We start from the raw sequence: 19,401 nt of genomic DNA, 5'->3' as shown, positions 1-19,401 counted from the left end.
GTGGTTTGTGTTGTGTAGTTTCCACATCAGAGTGTTGCTCTTTTAAGACCTCTAAAAGAATGCTGCACACCTTGTCCCTCTCAGATTTTGGAAGGCACTTCAGATTCTTAAATCTAGGGTCGAGTGCTGTAGCTATTTTTCAAAATATGACATCGGTACATTCTTTGCGTTTTGTCAAATCTGTTGTGAAAGTGTTCTTAAAGTGAACATGTTCTCGGTCATTATCCAAGACTGCTATAACATGAAATATATGCAGAATGTGGGTAAAACAAAGCAGAAGACCTGCAGTTCTCCCCCCAAGGAGTACAGTCACAAATTTAATTGATGCATTATTTTTTTAACAAGCATTATCAGCATGTAAGTATGTCCTTTGGAGTGGTGGCCGAAGCACGAAGGGGTATACGAATGTTTAGCATATCTGGCATGTAAATACCTTGCAATGCTGGCTACAAAAGTGCCATGCGAATGCCTGTTCTCACTTTCAGGTGACATTGTAAATAAGAAGCAGGCAGCAGTATCTCCCAACAATGTAAACAAACTTGTTTGTCTTACCGATTGGCAGAATAAGAAGTAGGATTGAGTGAACCTAGGCTCAAAAGTTTTACACTGTTTGTTTTGTTTTTGAGTGTAGTTATGTAGCCAAAAATAATCTGCATTTGTAAGTTACGCTTTCACGATAAAGAGATTGCACTTCAGTACTTGTATGAGGTGAATTGAAAAATACTATTTCTTTTGTTTATCATTTTTACAGTGCATACATTTGTAATAAAAAATAATAATATAAAGTGAGCAATGTGCACTTTGTATTCTGTGTTGTAATTGAAATCAATATTGAAAATGTAGAAAAAAATCCAAAAATATTTAATAAATTTCAGTTGGTATTCTCTTGTTATAAGTGCGATTAATCATGATTAATTTTTTAATCGCAATTAATTTTTTTTAGTTAATCGCGTGAGTTAACTGCGATTAATTGACAGCCCTACTTTTTTATGATTTTTGTAAGCCATCTTTAGCAAGTTCTAAAATTTGTGGTATTTCATTTGTCCTGAAGAGGCTGGAATGATTGTCATAAACATATCTTTAAACTCATGAAAATATGTATTTAAGAATTGCTAATAGTTATTACTCATCTATGTAAGGATGAATTTTGTATTGTTTTTCGTTCAGTCTCAGTACTGGTTTGGTGGCATTTTATAAACATTAGCTGTGCATTATGTCCATTTGCTAAATCTTTATGAAATTTAATTTGGAAAACATTAGTGCATGGGCACTGCAAAACCTCATTTCTGAATTAAGTGACTCTGTTACTGTCAATATGTTTCTTCCATATTACTCCAGCACTCTAAGGTGCATTCTAGATCAATGCCCCATGAAAATATTCATTTGAAAGTAAAGCTATAAAAAAACAAGTATCACTATAACTTGCAGGTTTTGAAAACTCATAAAACACCATAAAGCTTTAAAACAAGCAGAATGATTTAAAAAAAAACTGTAAAAATGTGTATGTATAGGCACACAATCTCAGTCTCTCACTGAAAAAGTACACCTGCCTTTGGAATAAGTTTGTTTGCTCCAAGCTCTAGTGTAAAAATTCTCACAGCAAAATTAGAAGTACCGTATATACTCGTTTATTAGCCTGTTCATTTATAAGCCGACCCCCCAAGATGGTTAGGTAAAAATAGCAAAAACTGTATGACCCTTTCGTAAGCTGACCCTATATTTCAGGGGTTGGCAAACTTTGGCTCCTGGCCCGTTAGGGTAAGCTGCTAGTGGGCCCGGATGTTTTATTTACCTGGAGCGTTCACAGGCACGGAGCCCCTCAGCTCCCAGTGTCTGCGGTTTGCCATTCCCAGCCAATGGCAGCTGAGGGAAGTGGCTTCCCGCAGCTCCCATTGGCTGGGAACGGCGAACTGCAGACACTGGGAGCTGAGGGGCTCCGTGCCTGTGAACGCTCCAAGAAGTCCATTGGTAGAAATGCATAAAGAGATCAAATTACACAGTAGCGGACTGGCACCAGTGCTATAATACTATCATTCATTGCATTTTTCTGATTGGCTTGTAAGATGTAGCATTTTGTGAAATGCATGGGTCAAATGTCATGCAGATCTGCAACACTGCTCTTTTAGTATTCCTTTCAAGCCAATCTAGTCCACTAAACAAAGCCTTTGCAACTTTAAACAGCTGCAGTATTGACATCAATAAATGGGTCTGCAAACTTTGGCTCCCGGCCTGTCAGGGTAAGCCACTGGTGGGACGTTTTGTTTACTTGGAGCTTCTGCCGGCATAGAGCCCCTCAGCTCCCTGTGGCTGCGGTTTGCCGTTCCCAGCCAATGGGAGCTGCAGGAAGTGGCGTGCCATGCCTGCAGACGCTCCAGGTAAACAAAACGACAATGTATTAGATATTCAATTCAATGATTCCATAGAGTTTTTAAAATCATCAAATTTTGGTGTAGACCCTTTTATAAGCCGACCTTCGCTCTTTGATGCATCATTTTTTTACCAAAAATACTCGGCTTATGAACGAGTATATATGGCATCTTAAAAAGGAGGTTTGCAATTGGAATACTTACCTAACTTTGATTCCCGCTCTGGCTGCTTGTTCAATACTTAGTACTTGTGCATGCTGACCCCATGTTATTTCCCAGTACCATACCTAATGTTACATTTGTTCTTTAGTGAATATAGTATTGGTACTAGACTGAAGAACAAGGACAAAACAGCTACAATGTAGGCAGCAGCAAACTTCCCCATATATTTCTCTCCTACTAATGTGCCATATATGACTTGGAGGAGTTACTTTTAGTGGTAAAGGGAAAATTTATTCTCCATCTCAATTCAGTCTTTGGCCTCTCTTCTTAAGACTTCCAGCCAGGATAGCAAGTGGTAACAAACTCATTTTACATAGGCTGCTCAACAGGACATCAGCAGGTTATATGTATGTGCTATCACTTTCTGTCTCATTCTGGAAGCTTTAGTTAATGTTGAGTTGAGTTACGCACTTAAAGCAGGGATTTAGTATATTGGGAACAGAAGAAATCCTGACAAAGGTATAGGTTCATTACTTGATGGAGATTGTAGAATTCTAATAATACTACAGAAAAAGGTGGAAGTGTTCAAGAAATATTTCTGTTTTATGTTTGGAAAGAAGCACAATGATGTCCTTGTATCACGAGTGTGATCTGCTGTCCAGTACGAGGTGTCAAGTATTGATAATAGGGCAGTCATACAGAGTAATCTGGATTTCCTGATATACGAGGCCCACTCAAACAAAATGTGTTTTAAGATAGCCAAAAGCAAGGTCATCCATCTATGAACAAAGAATGCAGGTTGTACCTACAGAACGGGGGGACTATATTCTGGAAAGCAGTGACTCTGAAAAGGATTTTAGGGGTCATAGTGGACAAGCAACTGAACGTTAGCTCCCAGTGCAATGCTATGGCAAAAAGAACTAATGTGATATAAATGGAATTGAGGAATAGGAGTAGGGAAGTGATTTTTACCTCTGTATACAGTGTTGAGGAGACTGATACTGGACTACTGTGTCCAGTTCTGGTGTCCACATTTTAAGAAGGATGTTGAACTATTGGATAGAGTGCAGAAAAGAGCCATAAAAATTCTTTGAGGGCTAGAGAAAATGCCATATAGTGAAACACTGAAAGAGCTCAATCTGTCTAATTTATCAGAAAGAAGATTGAGAGGTGACTTGATTATGATGTATAAATATCTTCATAGGGAGAAATTACTGGATACTAAAGGGCTCTTTACTCTAGCAGAAAAAGGCATAACAAGAACCAATAGCTGAAAATTGAGACCAGACAAATTCAAATTAGAAATAAGGCACAACTGTTTAACAGTGAGAGTAATTAATCATTAGAACAACTAGCAAGGGAGGTGGTTGATTCTCCATCTCAGTATCTTCAAATCTAGACCAGTACCCTTTCTGGAAGATATGCTTTACTCAAACTTAAGTAATTGGTCTCAATACTGGGATAACTGGATGAAATTCTATGGCCTGTGTTATATAGGAAGTCAGACTAGATTATTTAATTTTCCCTTCTGGCTTTAAAATTATGAAAAATACAGTGTACCCTCTCCAAATTTATATCATTTACTCTTTGAGTACAGAATACATTTTTCTCAGAATTAACACATAGAGTTGTTTTTTATTTTAGGAATTACAGTTAATTAAAATGGGTCCTATAAGGAATTTAGTACCCAGTGCTACAACTTTATTTTTGCCCCTAAGTATGTCAGTTACAGAATAACAGACTTCATATTTTCCACATAGTTAATATATATCACAGTCACGTACAAGTGTTAGTTTGTTTAGAATGAGATAAAACTGATTTTTAAAGACACCACTTTTTTGTTCATGGTGCCACTAAAGGGCAAAGTTAAGGTTGGTTGCTTTAACTGTGCATTTCTTACCTTAATATGTTTGGATTTCTGTTAGGTTTAAGTTTAACCTTAACTTAATTTCCTGGTTTTATACCAATGGGGTTTGGGATAATTACAACATCTCTGTAATGTTGTTTACCCTAAATTAATGCAATGTACTGTCCACCTTAACAGTACATTAACATAGTTGTTGAATGTGTATGTGTAACTGGAAAGAAAAATTAAAACTTTACTTGAAGTTCTAAATGAGCACAGTCTAAGCAAGTAAAATAATATTCACAACCACACTCTGTAAGATATTAAATGGATTTAGTCTTATCCATGTTTAAAACCACTATTTTAAACTATTTTTAAAACTTTGCAGTAGAATTTTTTTCTTTTTAGACTGATCTTCCAAGTTAGAAAAATCTTGAGATCACCAAGACTGTGGTCTGGAGTGTTTGGAAGCATTTAGCCGCAGGTTGGTCTGGGAAATAATTGCAGTCTTGTTTGAAAATTTATGGGTACTGTGGTTGGTCACTGAATTTTCCAATGTTCATTGAAGGTGGTCTTTTCATACGTGTACCTTAGGGAAGACAAAGGTGTGTATGTCTGTGTGTGTGTGTGGGGGGGGGGGGGGGGGCTATTCTATTGTGTAGTATATGTTTCTCTTGTAGAGAAACTATTAAAGGGTCACCCCCCTTTTCTTTGGATATAACAATGGGTATAACAGCCCTGAGTGATGACAGAAGAATTTTATGGAAGGACTTCTTTGAAATGGACATTTAAGTACGAAAGTTAAAACTTGCTTTCTCCAGCAATTTGCTTTAATAATAGGGAGATAACCTTTTTTCTGGACACTGTTGGTAGTATTCAGCTGTGCAGCTCCTAGCATGCTGAGAATGTGTCAGGGTAGCCTTGCTTATCCTACTGTGAGAAAGATACAATATGGTCTTTACCCATTTCTATTACTTGGCTTGGAGTGTATCAATTTTGTGTATCCCTTGTGGCAATCTGTTTATTAGGGGGTGGCGCCCAAAACAAAATCTATTTTCCTTTTTCATTAAACTCAACTTGGTTGATTTTATTTTATTTGTAGGGCTAAGAGGTAAACCTCTACAGTATTGTGTCTTGTGGTGTGTGTACAATATCTTTGATTATTAAATCTTGAATCATTTCACATACTGGAAACAGTGAAGCAGAAGTGATTGTGTCCCTTTGGCAATATTGAAAGGACAGAACTGGGCTGTGACAGGGGTATTTGCTTCTTACGTATATATTCTACTCTTAGGTTCTCAAATACAACTCCTGTTGAAGTCAGTGGGAGCAGTGCCTGAATTAGGGGAACTGAACTTGACTCTAAGCATTAGTGTTTTAGTTATCTGGAAGGGACAATTCAGAAATAAGAGAGACAAGCTGGGAGAGGTAATATCTTTTATTGGACCAATTTCTGTTGGTGAGAGAGACACAAGCTTTTGAGTGTATTATTGTATTTCTTGTGACTTTTAGTGAGGGCAAACAGCAAATCCAACATCTGAAAGCACAAAGTGAATTAAAAAAAATACCAGAATGTACAGTCTATCTTTGTATAGGGGGCGAGTGGCACCTTGTCATAGTCAAGAAGCAAACAAAGCAATAAGGAGAGCTGAAAATAAATTAGTAGTATTAACATCAAAGGAAATGTGCATATTTCTGGGTGCATATTCTCTGCCTGTAATTTCTATCTCTAGGAGGAGAGAGGAGAAAGATGATGAGGTTCAATTTTAGCTGAATACAGCATAATATTTGTGGTTTTGGGAAGCAAGTGTTTGAGGAGGTTTATTCCGAAACCTTTTCCAAAACCTGTAAAAGGTTTTCTTTCCTTTACTGATCATTTGCGTCAGTTATATATTCCCAATGATATTTTTTTATATTACTTTTAACAATCTACTGGAATACTGTCTTGTTAACCCTTATTGTGGATTATTTAAGGGAACACTATATATAGTTAACAATAAAAAAATTATTAACATGAAGTTCATCTAAATACATCCTGAAACTAATAAATTTGTTTAATACTTACCTTGTACAGACTTTCTAAGCCCCTAAGTTTTCACAAAATCTTGAGTCAAGCCTCAAAAAGCCATGCAATTTGCCGGAAATTTCATAAGATTTTTTTTTAAATAATAAATTGGAGTTCATTTTGTTTTTTGGTTTCTTCACCTTCAGGTTATACTCTGGTCACATGTTTGAAGCTTTTCTACACAGTTTTGAGGGCTAGAAGAAAGGAATGAAAGAGGTGCAATAAAAAATCATGTAATTTGATTTTAGGTTAGGGGCATTGCATGTTGGTTTCAGGTTTTCAGGTTTAACTTTCTTTTATTGTAGCTTTTTGTATATAATGTCTAGACATTATATACAAAAAGCTACAATAAAAGAAAAAGCTACAATAAAAGAAAGTTAAAGTTGCAAAGTCAAGCTTCTAAAAGTTAGGAAATGCCAGAATTAAGGTTGCCTGTGCAACCTTTATTTACCCTCCGCGTGTGTATGCATTATGATACAATCTTTAATTACATGGTTACATACTATTTTTTCCACAGGATCCCTGCCTCATTCAGAGTACAGAATAGACTATGCTGGGGGAATTAATTAGGGTTCTATAGTGAATGAGGCTGTTGTGTGTAGGACTTGTTCCTCTTTTTTTGCAGATGTTGAAAGGGTATAAGTGAACGGGGCAGGGGACTGCAGGAAGAAAAAGGATGTCTTATGGATAAAGCAGTTGAAATTGCACTCTGGAGAATTTAGTTTTATCCCTGCCTCTGATACAGAGTTCCTATGCGCTGCTGAAAAAGTCAAAACTTTTCATTCATTGTGTTTTCTTCATTTTCTAGGTGCTCAACGCGAGCAACCTGGGATCGGGTTTCCAGCAGTGCTGAGCACTTATAACTGCAACTGAAATGCCTGCTCAATAGGTGGAAAACTTGATGGGGCCAATAGTGATAAGGACAGCCCCAACAGAAAGGGGAAGAATGTAAGCTGAGGGATGCAGCAGTGGCCCCTCCCCCTTCAGAGTCTTTAATCACTCATTGGCCTGCTGGGGCAGGAGAGGAGCTGCCTGGTCCCTCACTCTCCCCTTTCATCATTTAAGCTGTAGTCTGGGCTGGATGGAGCCTTTTTTTGATCCATTTCAGCAGCTCACTCTGGTAGCTTTGGAGCTATGTTTTGTGGCTGCTGCAGGTCTGACTCATTGCCTGTTTTGAGGTCAGGAAGGAATTTTTTGTTCCTGTAGGGGCCAAATTGGTGTGGGCCTGGTGAGTTTTTTCACCTTCCTCACAGCATCTTGGAGACACAATTACACAAAAAATAGGAGTAGGGTTTAGTAATTAGTTGTAGTACTTAGTAGGAATGTTAGTTCATCACAACTTGCAGCCAGTTTCCAGTGTGGTTAAAAGGAAAAAAGGAACAGTTCCCTGAAGTAAAAGACCTGGGATTTTGCTGATGGGTATTGTGTTCATGAGATAAAGGAGACCTTTTGGCCTTGACAGGCTGAAATACCCCCCCTTTACTATCCTCTGTCCCCTTTGCAGGGGTTTGTGGGGCAAGTGGTAGAAATCAGATGAGTGAGCGAAGTCCTAGCTGTAGGCTGAGGAAAGTCTACCCTGAGTTATAGTTTATATGGTAGGAACCCAGTAACCCCTGCACTGGAACTCACTTAAATTGCCTGGTATGTGAGAGCAGCATGTGTGACAGTTGAATAAGGTTGCGGCCTGCCATTTAAAATACATCCCTGTGTTTGTCCTCATTTGCTGCCATGTCCAGATCAATCAATGGAAGTTGTGCATTGAACATAGAACATGCTATAAAAATGCTAACTACTCTGAAAAATCAGGCCATAGGTGTCTCAAGTTGGGCAACCAAAATTAGTGGACACTAGACAATTTTGTACATATTTTCCTCTGTGCCTCAGTTCCTCATCTGTAAAATGGAGATGAGACCATCAGTCCATTTCACTTGTTGTAATGAGCACCATAGAAAGGCCTGTGAGGAAATTAATAAGTCATTATTCCAGACAGGATTTGGATAGTGTGTACTAAATAAGGCATGGGGTTACATGTTGAGTGATGAAAATAACAAGTAATATTAAATACATACCCATGCAGGATGTCATTCAACTGCCTTATCTTATGCTTAGCTTGTAAGTTTGTTGGGGCAGAAACTGTCTTTTTGTTCTGTGTTTGTACAGCGCCTAGCAAAATGGGGTCCTGGTCCATCATTTGGGCTCTTAGGCACCACGATAATACAAATAAATAATAAAAATAATAAACCATAAAACCATCTGTTTCCTTCATGCAGTTCCCTGTCTTATTCACTACACATCTTTCAAGTTCTGTAATGAGTGAACTTAACAGAAAACAGCCTCATTCACTACACAACCATGACTCACTTCCTGAGCACATTTCATTCAATACACAGAATAAGACAGGGGTCCTCTGAAAAAAATAGCATGTGTTCATGTAATGAAAAACTGTATTATAATGCATATTCAATAGGGTTGAAGTTTGGATTAATTTTACAGGATTAATTTTACAGTCTTATATAATTTCTGTATTTCAATCATTAAATGTTTTTTATTCCTCTTAAGGGAGATTGTCTTTACTGCTATTTCCAAAATTACTTTTAATTAATCTTTATATTATTTTCTGCATGTGAAATAATCTGAAATATTGCAATCTGAAAAGTGTGTCACTGAGCCGTTGCCTCTAAGTTACCGATATTCAAACTCCCAGTTGATGGAGAATATGCAAGAGTCCATATTTGTTTTTGTTTTTTAAAAAGGACTATAGGGAGTTGTTGTGTTTCCAGTCAACAGATTTGTTCCCCATAAATGAGAGGTTCCAACCCTGAAAGAAATAGTAAGTTGTGTAACTTGTAAGAATAACCTCTTCAGAAAAATATTTGATGGAATTTAGGGAGAAACTATGTATTATTCCTCTTAAAAAATAAGTTATTGTTCGTAATTCCCTGAATCAAAAGCCTCACACAGGAAGAGAGGAAAAGGAGAGACCTCCTTCTCTCTCTTAACTCATTGACTGGTATAACTGGTTAAGGAGTCTTATCAGGGGTTCTGTAAGGAGTCATACTCAGTCGTCCAAGAACAAAAGGATTGTAGCTTTGGCAGAGGCCATTGGGGGTTGATTGGAGTCTAGAGAGTCTATTAGTAACGGAAGATAGCATTCGGACATGCAATAGCTGTAATAACAGCTTTTTGTGAGATGATGAGTGAAAATTGTTTGCTTCACTTTATAAGACTCCATACCATCCCCATGCCGTGTATATTAGGATAGTCACTGGCAAACATACGTTTATCCCAAAGTGCCAGACACATTTAGCAAATTAAGTGGTTTAATCTGAATATTTGTCCCTCGCTAATTGGTCATTAAAAAGAAAGAATAGATTGCCTTTGTTGAAAGGGAGCCGATTAGATATTGCTGTATTGAGTACAAGAGTGCTGGAACATAATAATTAGGACCGTCAATTAATCGCAGTTAAATCACGCAATTAACTGAAAAAAAAATTAATCGCACATATAACGATAGAATACCAATTGAAATTTATTAAATATTTTTGGATGTTTTTCTACATTTTCAATATTGATTTCAGTTACAACACAGAATACAAAGTCTTACTTTATATTATTTTTTATTACAAATATATGCACAGTAAAAATGATAAACAAAAGAAATAGTATTTTTCAATTCACCTCATACAAGTACTGAAGTGTAGTCTCTTTATCGTGAAAGTGTAACTTACAACTGCAGACTCTGCATCTGTAAATTCAACTTTCACGATAAAGAGATTACACTACAGTACTTGTATGAGGTGAATTGAAAAATACATATTTTTGTTTTTTACAGTGCATTTATAATCAAAAATAAATATAAAGTGAGCACTGTACACTTTGTATTCTGTGTTGTAATTGATATTAATATATTTGAAAATGTAGTAAACATCCCAAAATACTTAAAATAAGTGGTATTCTATTCTTGTTTAACAGCGCAATTAATCACACGCTTAATCACGATTAATTTTTTTAATCGCTTGACAGCCCTAATAATAATCAACAGGTCCACAAATTTCTGATCTTGAGCCCAGTTTGAAGGCACCATTTTGAAGAAGCAGGTGAGTAGTCAAGAGAGTAACATCTGCTACAAGCAGCGCCTGATTGGAAAGCAGTTGATTGGCTGGCACAGGTGCAGCTGCTATATATATATATATATATTGGCTGTAACAGCTGAAGAGGGGCAGACTAGTCCTGTGGGTGAAGAGGTAATCTATGTCTGGGGAGAAGTGAAAGAAACATACTGAAGGGAGGAGCTGTAGAGCCGGCTCTTTGAGATAAGAACATAGGAACAGGCCATACTGGGTCAGACCAAAGGCCCATCTAGCCCAGTATCCTGTCTTCCGACAGTGGCCAATACCAGGTGCCCCAGAGGGAATGAACAGATAATCATCAAGTGATTCATTTCCTGTCGCTCATTCCCAGCTTCTGGCAAACAGAGACTAGGGACATCATCCCTACCCATCCTGGCTAATAGTCATTGATGGGCCTATCCTCCATGAATTTATCTAGGTTTTTTTTTAACCCTGTTATAGTCTTGGCCCTCACAACATCCTCTGGCAAAGAGTTCCACAGGTTGACTGTGTGTAGTGTGAAGAAATACTTCCTTTTGTTTGTTTTAAACTTGCTGCCTATTAATTTAATTTGGTGACCCCTAGTTCTTGTGTTATGAAAAGGAGTAAATAACACTTCCTTATCTACTTTGTCCACACCAGTCATGATTTTATAGATCTCAATCATATCCCCCCTTAGTCGTCTCTTTTCCAAGCTGAAAAGTCCCAGTCTTATTAATCTCTACTCATATGGAAGCCGTTCCAGATCCCAAATAATTTTTCTTGCCTTTTTCTGAACCTTTTCCAGTTCCAATAGATCTTTTTTGAGATGGGGTGACCACATCTTCACGCAGTATTCAAGATGTGGGTATACCAGGGATTTATATAAAGGCAATATGATCTGTCTTATCTACCCCTTAATGATGCCCAACATTCTGTTATCTTTTTTGACTGCTGCTGCACATTGAGTGGATGTTTTCAGAGAACTATCCACAATGACTCCAAGATCTCTTTCTTGAGTGGTAACAGCTAATTTAGACCCCATCATTTTATATGTATTGTTGATTATGTTTTCCAGTGTGCATTACTTTGCATTTATCAACATTGAATTTCATCTTCCATTTTGTTGCACCTAGTTTTGTGAGATTCTTTTGTAGCTCTTTGCAGTCTGCCTGGGACTTAACTGTCTTGAGTAGTTTTGTATCATCTGCAAAATTTTCCACCTCACTGTTTACCCCTTTTTCCAGATCATTTATAAATATTTTGAATAGGACAGGTCCTAGTACAGACCCCTCAGGGACACCACTATTTACCTCTCTCCATTCTGAAAACTGACCGTTTATTCCTACCCTTTGTTTCCTATCTTTTCCAGTTACCAATCCATGAGAGGACCTTCCCTCTTATCTCATGACAGCTTACTTTGCTTAAGAGCCTTTGGTGAGGGACCTTGTCACAGGCTTTCTGAAAATCTAAATACACTCTAGCCGCTGGATCCCCCTGGTCCACATGCTTGTTGACCCCCTCAAGAATTCTAGTAGATTGGTGAGGCATGATTTCCCTTTATAAAAACCATGTTGACTCTTCCAAAACAAATTATGTTCATCTATGTATCTGACAATTTTGTTCTTTATTATAGTCTCAACCAGTTTGCCCGTCTTATTATTTAGACTCCTAGCATTGGTATATAAGTTCTTTAAAAACTTTAAAAACTTGTCACTTTTTAGCTGCCATTACATGATGTAATTGAATGGGACTTTTTTTCATTTGACTGTTTCTCATCAAATCCTAGCAGTATTTATCATTTTCCATCCTCTCTTCCTTATTAGGACATAGAGAATCTTCATTAATGGATCCTCCCCTAAGGGATATCTGTCCAAACCATGTGCTCCTCTGCACCTGTCAGCTTTCCCCCAGCCCTTAGTTTAAAAACTGTTCTACAACCTTTTTATTTTGAAGTGCCAGCTATCTGGTACCATTTGGTTTAGGTGGAGGCTACCCCTTTCCCCAAAGTTTCCGCAGTTCCTAATAAATCTAAACCCCTCCTCCCTACACCATTGTCTCATCTGCACATTGAGACCCTGCAGGTCTGCCTGTCTAACTGGCCCTGCATGTGGAACTGGAGGCACTTCAGAGAATGCTGGACTTGGAGGTCCTGGACTTCAATCTCTTACCTAGAAGCCTAAATTTGGCCTCCAGGACCTCTCTCCTATCCTTCCCTACATCATTGGTACCTACATGTACCACGACCACTGGCTCCTCCCCAGCACTACAGATAAATCTATCTAGATGTCTTGAGAGATCCGCAACCTTCGCACCAGGCAGGCAAGTCATCATGCGGTTCTCCCAGTCATCTCAAACCCAGCTATCTTTGTTTCTAATGATCGAATCCCCCATAACTATTACCTGTCTCTTCCTAATAACTGGCGTTCCCTCCCCCGGAGAGGTAACCTCAGTGCAAGAGGACACCACAACATAATATTGGAAGGAGGGTCCCAACTATGGAATCATTTCCCTCTGTTCCAGTTGCATGTTCTCCAACACTGAGACTTTCATCCTCCTCAACAGTACAGAGGCTGTCAGGCTGGGGGTGGGATTGTGCTACTGTGTCCCGGAAAGTCTCATCTACGTACCTCGCTTAGCTCCTCCAGTTCTGCCACTCCAGTCTCCAAAGCCCATACACGGTCTCTGAGGGCCAGGAGCTCCTTGCAGTGAATGCACATATATGCCACCTGCCCATAGGACATGTAATCATACATGCTGCATTTGTTGCAATAAACTGGATAGCTCCCACTCTGTTGTTGGACTTCTGCCTGCATTCTCCTTTTACTCCTGAAGCTCGTTCCTTTGTTGTTGTTTTTGTTTTTATCAGGGGTTGTTTTGGGCTTTATATTTAAAGAATGTTACCTAGGCCCCCCTCACGCTGCACTTGTAAACTCCCTCGCAGAACTCCCCTGTTTGCTAGCTCCTCTGGTCACTTAGGAACGGGCTTTTTAAAGCCCTGGTCTTCCTGAGTAGCCCTGCCCCCTGGTTAAGAGTTGATAGGTGCTAAAGGTTCTTAGGGATCAAAGCCTCGTTAAGAAGCTCAGCACACACACGGTCAGCACATGGTCTCCCAAACAAACGGACTACACGGTATGTTTCAATCAAGCAGCAAGCGTACCACAAACACTGCAGACAACAAACTTACCCCAAGGGTCACATAATTGCTCCTCCTTCACCTGGAGAACTCCCTCACAAAACTCTCATGTTAGCCCTGCCTATTCTGCTAATCCCCTTGATGGCTGGGCACAGTAAATGTCTCTTCTGTTGGGATAATCTCAGATTGTGAGCAGATGCTCAGAAAGCTTGTCTTTCTCTTTGAAAATGGGCAAGATGCAAGGCTGAATCTTCTCCTTCTGGAACAATCCATGATGGTCTCTTCAGGCCTTGAGGAAACAAGTTCCAGAGACCTACAAGTGGACAAATCATCATCATTGAGCACCTTGTCAAGTAGACAGATGATACCTAAGGCTATTGGGGAGAATACGGCACCAAAGTCAACCTTAACATCAGCATCAAAGCTGACACCAACACCTCCAGGATCAAACTTGGGGACTGAAAGAGTCCACTCCAAGTGCTGACACAGAAGCTTAAGAGGGAGCTTAGTGTTCTCCCACTAGGACAGGCATAACAAGGCCACCAGACAGAAGTCCTCTAAGCCACTCATGGCATTGAGGGCTGGAGAGAAGGAGCAGCCTGCAACACAGTAGACTCTGCTAGCACTGATGCTGGCTCCGATGCTTCCTGCTGTATTGACTCGAGCCTTAGGGCAGGCCCAGCTCCACCGAGATACCTACTGGAACCACTACAGACCTGAGGGCACCTTACACGTTGGCACTGCCTCTAGTGGAGACCTGTTCCTCTTCACAGTCAGCAGGACATATGTTCTCCCTGTTATTGAACACAGAACGTTTCCCCCTAAAATCTGCAGTTGATGCTGCCCAGAGACCTACGCATTTATTCTACAGGTCTTAGCTGTCATCAGCCCTCCAAGAATGGCATTGGTCCAGTCAGCATCCAGCAAGTTAGGTGTACTCCAGTGGTATGCCACTGTAGCTTTATTGGGGCACGCCATCACAGGCACTGAGAAGCCAGTCTCCATCACTGAGGCAGAGATCTCTCTCGTCACCAGCATCCCTGAACAGGGGAGGAGCCAGATTGATGGGCAGAGCAACATAATGCCTCATCTCACCACCAAAGTATCTCTTTATTTCATCATTGGACAGAGTGATATCCTTTGCCTTGCTACTGGCACTGGATGACTATAAAGCATTTCAGGAGTTGCTTGTGAGGAGTGCCAAGACATTAGAGATCAAAACAGTGATCACCACAGAGAAGTCCCACAGGCTGTGTGACATCCTGTCCGCTTCTGGTCCGTCCTCTTCAGCTTCATTGCAAATATATGTGGCTAATTGCCAGTCCTTACTGGCTAAGCATGACTTTCTCAATTAGGATAGAGTGCCTCTGTCATGGGGACTGCCCCATTGTGCCGTCTTCTGGTTAAACATGGTGCAGCAGGCAATCCCTGCCTCAGTTTCCTCCTCTGGTGGCTCCCCTTTCCTGCACAGCTCAGAGTTGGTGATGTGGCTTGGCCCTCCAGCCAAGTCCATTAAGCAAATTTAACTCCTGGGAAAACAAAAGTCCAACTGAAAGTCCAAACAAAAGGTTCTTCCACCCTCTTTGGGCTACTCTCCAGCCTGCCTCCTGGGCTAATTTTTCAGTTCTTTCCTTGCTCCATTGTAGAGCACTGACTCCCATGCTGCTTTCCCTGGAATCCTTCTGACAAGAGTTTCCTGATTTCTGCAGACCCTGCGTCAGGGCCTTCCCAACCTGCTCCCAGTAATTCCTCTCTCTGAGTTTCATCAACCTTTTTTATGATCATTAGGTGATCACCTGACTCCATCCTCTCAGGCTAGGAGTCAGCTAATTATGGCACAGGCAGGGCTGAGATTTTTGTTTTTAAAGAAACCTGCACAGGTAGACTGGGCCATTCTGATAGACTCTCTTCCTAGCAGAGCCCCCTCATGACAAGAGAGAGCAACCTAAAGACCTAATTAAAGCGGACCAACTACTGGTCAAGACAGGCTTACAGTGTCAATGGATGCCTCAGACACCATAGCCAGATGTATGGCCATCATCATGACCATGCAGCAGGTATCATGGCTCCAAGCATCAGGCATCCCAGGAGAAGTACCAGCCACTATCAAGGACTTCCCTTAGAAGACTAGAACTGTTCACAAAGTGGACTGGCTAACAGCACTCTTCACTTGCTGAAGGACTCAGATGCTATCCTACTCGCCTTGGGGATTTACATCTCTACACCATACCTCCAGTACTACTGTCCTCAGTCACAGCAGGGACCATGCACTCCATCCTACCCTCCCAGACACACTGAGTATCATGCCAAGAAGTGTGTGAGATACAACAGGCGACATCAGCCTTTCTTCTCATCAGCAACCCATCTCGCTCCTAGGACTCATCAGCAGATTTGACAGGATGGTCAAGGGGCACATTGGACTCTGTCTCTAGAGCACCATCTTTGGTGCTCCCGATCCCCAGGAGAGGTCCATCTTGCAGCAATATCAGTGTATCGTGACTGGATGCAGTCACACACTCTCTTTTCACATCTAATGGTATTGAAATTCCTTAAGGGCCTCCTTCACACCCTGGAGGTAGAGACCCAGCTTCCTCAGGGGATGTTAATGTTGTCCTCAGGAAGTTCATGGAGCCTCTCGTTGAGCCACTACCAGAATGTTTCATACACCACCTCACCATCAAGACTGTCGTTCTGATGGCCATTGTGTCAGCTCAGAGTCAGCAAGCTCTAGGGTCTCATGGTTGGACCACCTTTGGACATAGAGAAAAGGTAGTGTTGAGACTACACCCCAAGTTCAAGACAACCTCAGAGACAGACTTTCACTTGAACCTTGCCAGTCTTCTTCCTGAAGCCACACTTGATACCCAGAGAGAAGAAACTGCCTATCCTGACTTATCCAGAGGTTTGCTGTATTATCTTAATAGGACCAAGCCATTTCAGTGGTCTCCTCCTAACCCCTTTGTGGCAACTTCTGGTCCAACCAAAGGCCAAGCCATCTCTTTGCAGAGATTCTCCCAAGTGAATCACACAGTACATTTCAATCTGCCATCAGCTGGCTGGTTAACCTATCCCTTTGAATATCAAGGCACATTGTTCCAGAGCACAGGCTGCATCTATTGCCTGCTTCAGAAACATTCCAGTCTCTGAGCTCTGCAAGGTTGCAACGTGGAGTAACCCACTGACTTTTGTGAACCATTATGCCCATGACGTGGCTGACAAATTAAGTGCCAAGTTCAGGTGAGCAGTACGTCAATCATTGTTTGACTGATTCAGCTGATATTCCTCACTCCCACCATCCAGGGAGGACTCTGCTTGCCAGTCACCTACAGTGGGATCCATATTGACACACATTCTTAAGAAGAGCCACAGTTACTGTAAGGTAAGTAACTGTTCTTTAGAATACTACACACTTCAGGGTGAAAATGCTGTGAATTGTTTTCCAGCTGAATAGGAACAAGAGTTTTTATAGAAATACAACTTTTGGTTTTGTCATGGTCTCAATCCCTTAGGGATAACCAATGTCCAGAAACTAGAGCAGAGAGAAACAATTAACAGAGTCCCTGTTTAGGAATTAACTAATTAACCAGGTTCCCCCGTCCAGTAGCTGGACTAGTTGAGTATGCATCTTGAGCACTACTGCAACTAAGACATGAATCACGAGCCTTGTGGACCATAGGAAGTAGCCTCACCAGCTGATCAAAAAGATATTCTCCCCTTTGACTGAGATGGTAAGAGGTGTTCAGTACTTGTCTCAGCAGGAAGATGCTGTTGGTAGATCTTGAAATGTGTAGACAATTCATTTAATGGAAAAAGCAAATCATTAATGGTGTAGAGTTAGAAGTCAGAATTGATTTGATTTAAATTAACAATGGTAGACTTGTGTGGCGTTAAATCATTTCCTGTACTTTGAATGTTAGCCTGAACTGAAACACCAGAATGAATCTAAATACATCAAAATAGCATTTGTTGCTTTATTACCAATTTGCAATATTACAAGGATAATCTGATAATATATTAAAAACCCTACTTTCATTTATATACAACACATGCTACATCAGGCATCATCAGTTTTTAATGCACATCATACATTTGTAAAGAAACAGTGAGGTAATAAGGGAAGAGAGCAAGAGCTTTTTTTGTTTTTCTCAGACATTCTTTCACTAAATTTTATGGTTTTCACTGTAGTTTCTAATTTGCAACAATTATCTATTCTACATACCTACCTCAGCAGAATTCTAAAATTCTCCAAGTTTCCACAATTGATTTTATTTATAAATATGAGTGAGTAATTCTCTTTAATATGTTGACACACAATATACTCATTAATAATTGTGAAATATAGTAAATATAATTGTTCTTGGTTACAAATATTTTCTTCCAAAAATCTTAATCTTGTGGCTAAGGACATTAAATAGAATATAGATCGGTATCCATCATTTGCCTGCAAAGTTGGATAGCCCCTTTAATTTGTAGCCATTTTCTGATTACAGTGGCTACACAGCAGGTAATGACGTTGCTCAGGTATAAAATAATGTTAAATATTTAGGCTATTATTTTATATGAACATTAACATTATTCATGTTGGCTATATAATATGCAATAGCCATTATAAGATTGGATTACTTTATAAATACATGTAGGCAGTTCAATTTAAAAACACTCATTTTCCTTCCTTGATCAAAAATGTTTGTATCAGAGGTCAGTTTTGAGAATGATGGCATGTATATTAAGAGAAAAGTGAGAGTGAAGGACTGGATTAATCATTATGGTAACTATTTGGGTGTCTGCCCACAAACTGAAATGATTTAGTGATTTGTTTTATCTGACAATTAACAAAAATTAAATTAGGAATAATCCCACTAATACCCTATAGTACATATACCAGCTACATAGTTTCAAAGGATGTGATTTCCTGTGTCAAATGATCCCTACTAATAAGAATAAAACTCTTGCTGTACAGATTGTACTGTATTTGAGAATATTTATACATAATACAACATACAAAATATTTAGATGCTGTGGCAATATTTTTAGCATATAGACTTAATTCACAGGGAATAAAACCCAGAAGTGTTATCTACAGTCCATCTCAACTCCCAGTTCTAGAAACAGGAACCTTAATTATTTTTGATACAAAGAAAGATGATCTGAAAGTTGATTATATCACTTACATTGTATGTTTTTGCTGGAATGAATGTTAAAAATACAATATACAAGTCCTCGCATTTTAGCAATAAATGTACAATATCTTACATTCCTTGCTGCTATAAAGACCTATTCCGGATAGCACATGCAGCTATTACTGCCATTTCATCATTCTGTTTTAAACAGCAAATTAAAAGAGGAAAAAATTCTTTCAGTGGAATGTGTTGGGGTTAGGCCTGATCATCATAACAACTTTCTTTAGTGAATATGATCCGCCACGGAACTCAGCCCAGTAAACACCATCCTGATATCGACTACGATAGTGTCCTCCCCGATACCAGACTCCATTGAGGTTTGAGTGAGCACAGGCATTGTACCACCATCCTCCTTTCTGGTAATGAGCACAGTTACCTATAATGAAAAGCAGACTGTTATTGAGTATAGAAACTGAAAATCTTGCAATGAGCAGACTAGCAAAACTTTCATAAAACAGTTTTAATGTCTGTATATTTTTAAATCTATCAATCTGATAATGTAAGCAGCAAGGCACACAAAACCTTCCTTTTACTGCCCTCAATCCTGCAATCAAAACC

The 19,401-nt window shown here is 39.6% G+C and overlaps 2 protein-coding genes across 14 annotated transcripts in view; one reads left to right on the top strand and one right to left on the bottom strand.

The window, feature by feature from the left end:
• RALGPS1 (Ral GEF with PH domain and SH3 binding motif 1) overlaps positions 1-19,401 on the top strand; it is a 377,097-nt gene that overhangs the window by 169,828 nt on the left and 187,868 nt on the right. The gene's annotated exons all lie outside the window — the stretch shown is intronic.
• The window catches only part of ANGPTL2 (angiopoietin like 2), a 31,963-nt gene continuing 30,172 nt past the window's right edge, over positions 17,611-19,401 (bottom strand). The window contains exon 5 of the mRNA XM_054007755.1: positions 17,611-19,219. Coding sequence (XP_053863730.1) covers positions 19,020-19,219 — 200 coding nt within the window. The 3' untranslated portion in view covers positions 17,611-19,019. The remainder of the gene's footprint in view (positions 19,220-19,401) is intronic.

Source organism: Malaclemys terrapin, chromosome 17, assembly GCF_027887155.1.
Source record: "Malaclemys terrapin pileata isolate rMalTer1 chromosome 17, rMalTer1.hap1, whole genome shotgun sequence".
Taxonomy (NCBI): Eukaryota; Metazoa; Chordata; order Testudines; family Emydidae; genus Malaclemys; species Malaclemys terrapin.
The sequence above is the reverse complement of the archived record's forward strand: the minus strand, read 5'-3'. Positions and strand labels throughout refer to the sequence as shown.